This window comes from Hypomesus nipponensis, chromosome 21, assembly GCF_054491055.1.
Source record: "Hypomesus nipponensis isolate SF chromosome 21, ASM5449105v1, whole genome shotgun sequence".
NCBI lineage: Eukaryota > Metazoa > Chordata > Actinopteri > Osmeriformes > Osmeridae > Hypomesus > Hypomesus nipponensis.
The window spans coordinates 4090001-4100000 of NC_140381.1; the positions used below are offsets into that span (position 1 = coordinate 4090001).

The following is a 10000-nucleotide window of genomic DNA, read 5'->3' on the forward strand; positions in this document are numbered from 1 at the left end:
GATGGATCAGGCCCACATGCTCCTTATACTCTACTCAGGATTCAGACTCGCCTTGTTCTCTTGGGAACACTTCAAATACCCTTCATCTCTCCCTCTCTCTAATACCCTGTCCACCCCTGTTTCTCTCTCCACCTCTCTCTTCCACTGTCTCTCTGGATGGTGTTTCTCTCTCCACTTCTCTTCCACTGTCTCTCTGGATGGTGTTTCTCTCTCCACTTCTCTTCCACTGTCTGTCTGGATGGTGTTTCTCTCTCCACTTCTCTTCCACTGTCTGTCTGGATGGTGTTTCTCTCTCCACTTCTCTTCCACTGTCTGTCTGGATGGTGTTTCTCTCTCCACCTCTCTTCCACTGTCTGTCTGGATGGTGTTTCTCTCTCCACTTCTCTTCCACTGTCTGTCTGGATGGTGTTTCTCTCTCCACCTCTGTCTTCCACTGTCTCTCTGGATGGTGTTTCTCTCTCCACCTCTCTTCCACTGTCTCTCTGGATGGTGTTTCTCTGCAGGTTTGTTGAATGTAAAGACTGCGGACGGAAGATGCACCAGATCTGTGTCCTGCACTATGACGTCATCTGGCCGTCCGGGTAACGACTCCAGCACCACCTCCACCACGATGGAGACACCGCAACACTTCAGCTGGCAGAGTTAGGAAAGGGACAAGCTTTTTAACGTGTCTCTTGCTTGCTCTCTCCTATTTTTTTCTTTCTTTTTCATTTCTTTTTCCTTCTTTCCTTCTCTCCTTTTCTCTCTCCCTCTCTCTCTCTCTCTCTCTCTCTCTCTCTCTCTCTCTCTCTCTCTCTCTCTCTGTGTGTGTCTCTCTCTTCTTCTTGTTCAGCTTCATCTGTGACAGCTGTCTAAAGAAGTCTGGGAAGACCAGGAAGGACAACAAGTTTTCAGCTAAAAGTACGTTCTCCTCCCTACATCCACATGTCGCGCTCCCCCAGCTCCGGTCTTGTCACGCAGTTCAGAACGGCCAAAAGACCTTTTTGAAGTTCAAACAGACTGGAGTTTCATAAGCTTTCCTGTTAACAGAAGCTGTGTTTCATATCACAAACCATCTCCATATGCTAGTGCCACACAAGGCCTGTCTCACTGGCTCTCCATGAAGCAGACCCTTATGTTCAGCCTTGTGGTTTTCCATGGCATTGGCCTCTGGTATTTGTAGTCCTCGTTTGGTATTTGTAGTCTCAGATGCCTGCCCTTTTCAGCCTACCCGGCGTTAACTTGGATTAGAGCTGCAGTCTTCAGTTCATACATAAAACATGTGCTGCGCTAAATAGAGGCTTGGTTTGTGACCTTTTGGGGGTTTTGTTTCTCTCTTTCTCTCAATCCTTCCTTCTTCTGCGTGCGTGTGCGTGGCTCTCTCTCTGTGTTTGTAGGGCTGCAATCGACCCGGCTGGGAATGTACATAGAGGACCGTGTGAACAAGTACTTGAAGAGGCAGAACCACCCGGAAGCGGGCGAGGTGTTCGTACGGGTGGTGGCCAGCTCCGACAAGACGGTGGAGGTGAAGCCAGGCATGAGATCCAGGTAACCACTCAGATGGGTGCTCTGCCTAGTACGCACTTCAGAGGCTAGATCCAGGTAACCACTCAGATAGGTGCTCTGCCTAGTATGCACTTCAGAGGCTAGATCCAGGTAACCACTCAGATGGGTGCTCTGCCTAGTACGCACTTCACAGGCTAGATCCAGATAACCACTCAGATGGGTGCTCTACCTAGTACGCACTTCACAGGCTAGATCCAGGTAACCACTCAGAAGTGTGCTCTGCCTAGTACACATATTCACAGTGCACTCTGCTGGTGCGGGTCCACCGCTCCACGGCCTGCTCATATGTTTAGCTCTCTAGTTCACTCGTGTCTAATGCCTCTAGCCTGGCTAATGTGTGTGTGTGTGTGTGTCAGGTTTGTGGACACAGGCGAGATGCCCGAGTCCTTCCCCTACAGAACCAAAGCACTTTTTGCCTTTGAGGAGATCGACGGCGTGGACGTCTGTTTCTTCGGCATGCACGTCCAGGAGTACGGCTCCGAGTGCTCTTTCCCCAACACCAGGTCTGCTCCACCCCCCCTGGCCTCCACCCCCCCCGGCCTCCACCCCCCCTGCCCTCCACCCCCCCTGGCCTCCACCCCCCCTGCCCTCCACCCCCCCCGGCCTCCACCCCCCCCGGCCTCCACCCCCCCCGGCCTCCACCCCCCCCGGCCTCCACCCACCCTGCCCTCCACCCCCCCTGGCCTCCACCCCCCCTGCCCTCCACCCCCCCCGGCCTCCACCCCCCCTGCCCTCCACCCCCCTGGCCTCCAGTCAGGAACACCGCACCATGTAGCCATGTCGTAGACCAGAGGTGGGCAATTCCAGTCCTCATTTGAATCAGGTGTGCTGGAGCAGGGAAACACCTAAAACATGCAGGGCAGTGGACCCTGAGGACTGGAATGGCCCACCCCTGTAGTAGACTCTTTTACCGAGTCAGGGGGCCGGGGGGAAATACAAATCCAGGGACCTCTTGATCTGCAGTCAAAATTCTCGACCTTTGAGCTGTACCAATCCCATAATAACTGTGTTGGGTTGTGGTGGTAACGGTCAGTTGAGTGAGCGTGCTGTGCTGGTACCGTTGCAGGCGGGTGTACATCTCCTACCTGGACAGTATTCACTTCTTCAGGCCCCGCGTGCTGAGGACGGCCGTGTACCACGAGATCCTCATCGGGTATCTGGAATACGTCAAGAAACTCGGGTGGGTCGACTCTCTCTGCCTCTCTCTCTGCCTCTCTCTCTGCCTCTCTCTCTCTGCCTCTCTCTCTGCCTCTCTCTCTCTGCCTCTCTCTCTCTTTCCTTCTCTCTTTTGCGGGAATCTCTCTTTCTTTCTCTCTCCCCATCAGAAATCTCCTCTCTCTCCGTGTCTTTCGCGCCACCCAGTCAGGAAACACCACCCTCGTGTCTCTCCACCAACCCCAGTGTCTCATACCCTCCCTCCCTCCCTCCCCCCTCCTCCAGGTATGTGACGGGTCACATCTGGGCGTGCCCCCCCAGCGAGGGGGATGACTACATCTTCCACTGTCACCCCATGGACCAGAAGATCCCCAAGCCCAAGAGACTGCAGGACTGGTACAGGAAGATGCTGGACAAGGCCTTCGCTGAGCGGATCCTGCACGACTACAAGGTGACTGGGAGGGGCCTGGTGACTGGGAGGGCGAGGGGACTGGGAGGGGGAGGGGCCTGGTGACTAGGAGGGGCCTGGTGAATGGGAGGGGCCTGGTGACTGGGAGGGGGAGGGGCCTGGTGACTGAAAGTTAGAGGCCTTGTTGTTTCAGTTATTTGTGATTTTGTTGTCTCACTGTCTCTCTGTCTCGTGTGTGTGTGTTTCCGTTTCCCAGGACATCTTCAAGCAGGCCCATGAGGACCGCATCACCAGCGCCAACGAGCTGCCGTACTTTGAGGGCGACTTCTGGCCCAACGTGCTGGAGGAGAGCATCAAGGAGCTGGAGCAAGAGGAGGAGGAGCGCAAGAAGGAGGAGCACACGGCCTCCTGCGACACACCTGAGGTGAGGAGGGGCAGGAGGAGAGAGAGGAGGAGGAGGAGGAGAGAGGAGGAGGAGGAGGAGAGAGAGGAGGAGGAGGAGAGAGAGGAGGAGGAGGAGAGAGAGGAGGAGGAGGAGAGAGAGGAGGAGGAGGAGAGAGAGGAGGAGAGAGGGAGGAGGAGAGGGAGCTAACCCTCTTGTTTCCCCCCCTTCAACACTCCCCTCGTCACAGTTAATCTCCCAGCGTTTCAGATCCTTCCTCCTCAATCTGAATCACGACCTGGTTCCCGCGTCGCCTTCAGACACATGGTGACCCGAGTGTAAGCAACTCACACCTCTCTCTCCCCCCAACCCCCCCCGCACACCCCCCTCCAGCAGGGCACGCCCGGAGACAGCAAGAACGCCAAGAAGAAGAACAGCAAGAAGACCAGTAAGAACAAGAGCAGCGTGAGTCGAGCCAGTAAGAAGAAGCCGGGGATGCCCAGCGTGGCCAACGACCTGTCCCAGAAGCTGTACGCCTCCCTGGAGAAGCACAAGGAGGTGGGTGGGGCCGCGGGATCCACACATGCCGTTAGTCTTAGGATTTAGAACATAGTTAGGTTATTATTGTAACTTTACTAAACTCTTTCTCTCTCTCCCTGACTCCCATCTCTTCCCCCTATTCTCTCTCTCTCCTACATCCCCTGCACCCTCCCCTACCTCCCATACACCCCCCCCCTTCTCTTTCTCCCATCCCCCCCTCCCCCTCTCATATTCCTCACCTCCCCCACCCCCACCCCCCCCTCCCCCTCTCATATTCCTCACCTCCCCCCCCCCTCCCCCTCTCATATTCCTCACTTCCCCCACCCCCCCCCCCTCCTCCAGGTGTTCTTCGTCATCCACTTCCACTCGGGCCCCATGGCCAACACCCTGCCCCCCATCATGGACCCCGACCCCCTGCTGACGTGCGACCTGATGGACGGGCGCGACGCCTTCCTGACGCTGGCGCGGGACAAGCACTGGGAGTTCAGCTCGCTGCGGCGCTGCAAGTGGAGCTCCATGTGCATGCTGGTGGAGCTGCACAACCAGGGCCAGGACCGCTTCGTGTACACCTGCAACGAGTGCAAGCACCACGTGGAGACACGCTGGCACTGCACCGTCTGCGAGGTGAGGAGGGAGGGAGGGAGGGAGGGAGGGAGGGAGGGAGGGAGGGAGGGAGGGAGGGAGGGAGGGAGGGAGGGAGGGAGGGAGGGAGGGAGGGAGGGAGGGAGGGAGGGAGGGAGGGAGGGAGGGAGGGAGGGAAAGGGAGGGGGAGAGGGGAGGGCGGGAAGGAGGGAGGGGGGTAGAGGGAGGGAGGGGGATAGAGGGAGGGAGGGAACACTGTGTTCACATTCTCTCTTACACACACACACACACACACACACACTCATACAGATGCACACTCAGATGCACACAGACACAGCAGCCTGTGGGTTGCGCCTCGCCGCAAAACAGCCCCCGGTTCACCAACCCGTCTTCTCCCTTCCTCCAGGACTTCGACCTCTGCATCAACTGCTACAGCGCCAAGGGCCACGAGCACCAGATGGTGAAGTGGGGCCTGGGCCTGGACGACGACAGCAGCAGCCAGGGCGGCGAGGCGTCCAAGTCCCCCCAGGAGAGCCGGCGCCTCAGCATCCAGCGCTGCATCCAGTCCCTGGTCCACGCCTGCCAGTGCCGCAACGCCAACTGCTCGCTGCCGTCCTGCCAGAAGATGAAGCGCGTGGTGCAGCACACCAAGGGCTGCAAGCGCAAAACCAACGGCGGCTGCCCCGTGTGCAAGCAGCTGATCGCCCTGTGCTGCTACCACGCCAAGCACTGCCAGGAGAACAAGTGCCCCGTGCCCTTCTGCCTCAACATCAAGCACAAGCTGAGGCAGCAGCAGCTGCAGCACCGCCTCCAGCAGGCCCAGATGATGAGGAGGAGGATGGCCACCATGCAGGGCAGGACGGGGCCCCAGAGCCTGCCCTCGCCCCCCGTCGCCGCCGCCCCCAGCACCCCCGCCTCCCTCCCCCAGCCCCAGCAGCCCCTCTCCTCCAACCAGCCCGCCACCCCCCTGTCCCCGGCCTTCCCCAACGGCCCCGGCCGCATTGCCCAGCCCCAGGCCTCGCTCCAGGGGGCCTCCCAGGGCAAAGGAGGGCCCCAGGCCTCCCCCCTGCACCAGCAGCAGTCCCCTCTCCCCCAGCACACCCCCCCACAGCAGCAGCAGCAGCCCCCCCCGGCGGCGGTTAAGATGGCGCGGCACATCGAGATGATGGCTCAGGCCCAGCAGAACCAGCAGAACTACCGGGTCAACATGAACGGCCTGCCCATCAATCCCCAGCAGCAGCAGCAGCAGCAGCAGCAGCAGCAGCAGCGCATGGCTGGTCCCATGCAGCAGCAGCAGCAGCCCATCCAGATGGTCCCAGGGCCCCGCGGGCCCCAGGTCATGCAGCCCCTCGCCCCAGGACAGTGGCCCGGAGCCGGGGCAGCCATGCAGGCCGGACAACCCCAAGCCCCGGGCCCCGTGGTCCAGGGCCAGCCTCCCCAGCAGGGCCTGCCCGTCCAGAGGGCCATGATGCCCCAAGTCCAGAGGATGCTGGTGCCCCAGCAGGGCCCCAGGCCCCAGAACCTCCAGCGGCCGGGGGTCATAGCCCCCAACGCCCTCCAGGACCTCCTCCGCACCCTCAAGTCTCCCAGCTCCCCCCAGCAGCAGCAGCAGGTGCTCAACATCCTCAAGTCCAACCCCCAGCTCATGGCCGCCTTCATCAAGCAGCGCACGGCCAAGTACCAAGCCAGCCAGCCTCAACAGCAAGCGGGTCAGCAGCCCCAGCAGCCCTCGGTAGGGCTGCCGGCCATGCAGGCCGCCATGGCTGCCGCCTTACAGGGAGCGGTGGTCCAGAGGCCGGGCCTGCCCCCCCAGCAGGCCTCCCCTCAGCCCCCCAACCCCCAGGGCCAGCTCCTCAACCCCCAACACAACCCCAACGCCAACCAGATCCAGGAACTCTACCGGCGCCAGCTTCTGCGACAACAACAACAACAACAGCAGCAGCAACAACAACAACAGCAGCAGCAGCAACAACAACAACAACAACAGCAGCAGCAACAACAAGCCTCCTACTCCCAGCTCCGCATGCAGCAGCAGCAGCTAGCCCTGCAGGGGCCTGGGGGCGGCTCAGGGGGGCCCATGGGCCAGCTGCCCCAGATGGGTCAGCCAGGCCTGGGCATGGACACCTCCACTCAGAACCTGCTCCACCAGCGCCTCCTCCAGAAACAGCAGCAGCAGCAACAACAGCAGCAGCAGCAGCTTCCCCAGCAGCAGCAGCAGCAACAGGCCGTCCTCAAGCAGCAGATGGGCTCTCCGGCTCAGCCTGGCCCCATGAGCCCCCAGACCCACCTCCTTGCCGGCCAGGCCCAGGCAGGGACACACCTCCCCGGCCAGCTGACGCTCGCCAACGCCCTGGCCAACCAGGTCCGCTCCCCTGCCCCCGTACTGTCCCCCTGCGCGCCTCCCTCACAACAACAACAACAGCAGCTGCCACATTCCAGCCCCTCGCCGCACGTCCAGCCCCAGGCCTCGCCCCACACCGGCTCCCCTCGCCCCGGCCTGGGGGGGTCGATGGAGCAGGGCCACATGGGCGCGGCAGAGCAGAGCGCCATGCTGCCTCAGCTGAACACGCCCAACCGCGGCGGGCTGGCGAGCGACCTGGGGTTGGGCGGGGACACCACGGGGGACACGCTGGAGAGGTTTGTGGAGGGCTTGTAGCGTTTGGACACACGCTGCAAGTCGCTTGCTCTTGTCGTAAGACCGTAAGGCGCACCACAGTCCCCCCTTCCCCTCCCCTGTTCCTTTCCAGATCTACCATCCTTAGACTCTTATCTTCTCCTGATGCCGAGAACTTTCCGGAAAGGGGGAGGATTGTAATTGTTCTTTTTAAACGTGAAAAGAATAACTTTTGTTTGTTTTTGTTGTTTTGTTTTGTACTGACGTGTAAAAAGTTTCAAGATGTGTAAAGAGAGTGTGTTTGTGGGAGAGGGAGGGTACATATGTCCTACACTTCTAGGGAATGTCATAGTCCTTGAGCTGTCCAAGGGCTTGAGGGATATTGTTGTTAAAAAGAAATTTAAATCACAAAGAATATATTTTTTGGTTGAGACCAAATGTGCTTGATACGTTTTATTTTGTTTGTTGGTTTTGTTTGTCTGTTATGGTTTCATGCCTTTGTTTTTACTTTTTGTGAAAATGTACAATTACATGATATATTATTCATACCTTTCTGTTTTGTACCTTTTACACAAAAAAAAAAGTTTTTGTTTTTTTTGGAGACTGTAAAAATAATTTGTCTGGAAATGTGGGTCGGGTTTGTCCTCCTCTACTTAATGCTCTCCTCATTCCTGGAGATTGTAATCTAGCAAATGTACCATTTCTTTTCAAAACGTGCGTTCAATGATGCGCGGCTTCACCTCTTCTCCATGTATGAAGAAACCTCCATTTGTATTAAAAGTAGGAATTGGACTATGGCAAGTTTCTGTACACACACACACACACACACACTCGGGCATGTATGCAGAACACACTTGACTCACTTACCGGCACACACACACACACAGACAGTCCCTCAACAGACACTATGCCAACACACACACACACCACCCTTTGAAGGACACCCTATCAGAGAAGGCCTCATCTTGCAGGTCTTCAAATGTTCAAATGCGTTGTTGCTTTGTCATTAAACGTTCAGTCATACCGTTATTTTTTTGGTCATACAGATGTTGTAAAGTGTAAAGAGAGAGAGAGAGAGAGGGAGGGAGAGGGGAAGGGAGGAGAGAGAGAGAGAGGGGGAGGTAGTCCCTGAGTAGGGGCGAAGCCCTTATCGCTTGTGCAGTGGCCAGGTCTTGATGCATGCTATTCCCTTGTTAGTACACATGAGTATTGTACGACATGCGGAGTATGGTGCTGTTTGGGAACCCACCCCCTCTTTTCAAGGAAGACTTTTACCTATCAACTCTCATTCCTCCTCTCACACAAACTGGGGATAGGGGTGTGTTTACTTGTTCTACTATTGTAAATCATGCAAGTTATGAGGCGTAATACTATAAATATAAGGAAGAGAGAATGAAATCACTGTATAAACTGGTTAAAGACTCATTTCTTACTTATATACCATATTGTTAAAATAAACTGTGTGGAACAGATAGTTTGGAGTTACTGTTATGTCTGAAGAAACGTCTGTGGGTGTTCTGTGTTTCTCAGAAAATATGGAGACGTGAATTATTAGATTGTTTGAATAATTGGATTGTTCTTCCAAGATTGACGTGTTTAGCGGAACCTGACTGGGTGTAAAACACGTCACATTTGGGGGTATCATCCTTGTCAGTTGAGAAGTGCTGATTAACTAGATGAACTGTTTTCTTTCTTTTTTACCGGCACCACAAAAGTTCGGCATTCATAAGAGAGAAACATTGCTAAAGACAACAGGCAAGAGATGTATGTGAAAATGTTTAAGTGGAATTGCGTGTTTTAAGGCCTTAATATTCGTTTTGCAAAACAAAACGAGCCCAGTCATCTAACGACGGAGGGAGCTCTTAGTTACGTCGTGACGTAGGAGGAAGTCAAACTGAGGCGGTCGGACGTAAGCGTCTTTGAAAACTTTTGAGAAAGCTTTGTCGTTTTTCGTGCAATATTCCCCTTACAATGAAACATACATCCTGTACAAACGCGTTATGAGACAGTAACTGCACTTGCTTATTTTTGAGTCCAAATGAACCAAGAGCACGTCTCAATTTGCCAACATCTTGGTTGCTAGCTCTAGCATATTTTTAGCACTAGCCTACTAGCTATGGAGACACAGCCAGTGCAACGAGTAATGACTAGTATACAATCTTTGTTCTGATTGATGACAAGTCCACAACACACACAGCTAAACATGGACTGTTCAGATCAAGAAGACTTCGTTGACCTCTGCTCCAAGCTGCTAAAGCGAGTACGTAAAAAGGTGGGTGACCCCGGGGAGCTGAGGAACGCGGAGTCCCAGCCCGTCGTCGCACAGACCAGAGCCACAGACCTCCCCAAGAGAAGGCGGAGGAAGAACGATGTCGAGACGGCAAGCACAAGCAAGGCCACCGCGCAAACCGATTGCCCAACCGCTGCTTCCGAACCTAGCCTGGTTGACGGGATAACAGCCCATCAAAAGCAACCCCTTAATAACGGCGGAGCGGAGCTCTGCGTTGGAGTAACTGATCCATCGGTGTCCGGTGCGGATGACGAGGCCGCTGAGAATGGGCTTAGGGCTGCACAGAAGGTGGTTCGGAGAATGCAGCAGTTCAAGAGACGCAGTCCTCAGAAACTGAGCCACTGTGAGATGAACCAGTCTCCCGAGACCAGACAGCATCACCACAGTGTTCCTACTCCCCTGCCTCTATGTCAAGGTGAGGTGTTTTAAGTGTAAATACAGCCTCCGTCAACTTATCTGTTAGTATACCCATTCAGTTGACAA

General features: G+C 56.0%; 2 protein-coding genes across 4 annotated transcripts in view; both read left to right on the top strand.

The window, feature by feature from the left end:
• The window catches only part of crebbpa (CREB binding lysine acetyltransferase a), a 29627-nt gene extending 21371 nt beyond the window's left edge, over positions 1–8256 (top strand). For 2 of the 3 annotated variants that reach the window (XM_084685262.1, XM_084685264.1), the window contains 10 exons: positions 504–581; positions 833–900; positions 1377–1527; positions 1902–2048; positions 2612–2725; positions 2986–3151; positions 3366–3533; positions 3885–4049; positions 4374–4655; positions 5020–8256. In XM_084685262.1, the coding sequence (XP_084541388.1) occupies positions 504–581; positions 833–900; positions 1377–1527; positions 1902–2048; positions 2612–2725; positions 2986–3151; positions 3366–3533; positions 3885–4049; positions 4374–4655; positions 5020–7269 (3589 nt within the window). In that variant the 3' untranslated portion in view covers positions 7270–8256. The remainder of the gene's footprint in view (positions 1–503; positions 582–832; positions 901–1376; positions 1528–1901; positions 2049–2611; positions 2726–2985; positions 3152–3365; positions 3534–3884; positions 4050–4373; positions 4656–5019) is intronic. The other variant, XM_084685263.1, reaches the window with a different exon arrangement.
• Positions 8257–8811: 555 nt separating this feature from the next.
• The window catches only part of slx4 (SLX4 structure-specific endonuclease subunit homolog (S. cerevisiae)), a 10492-nt gene continuing 9303 nt past the window's right edge, over positions 8812–10000 (top strand). The window contains 1 exon segment of the mRNA XM_084685265.1: positions 8812–9932. Within this exon segment, the coding sequence (XP_084541391.1) occupies positions 9401–9932 (532 nt within the window). The 5' untranslated portion in view covers positions 8812–9400.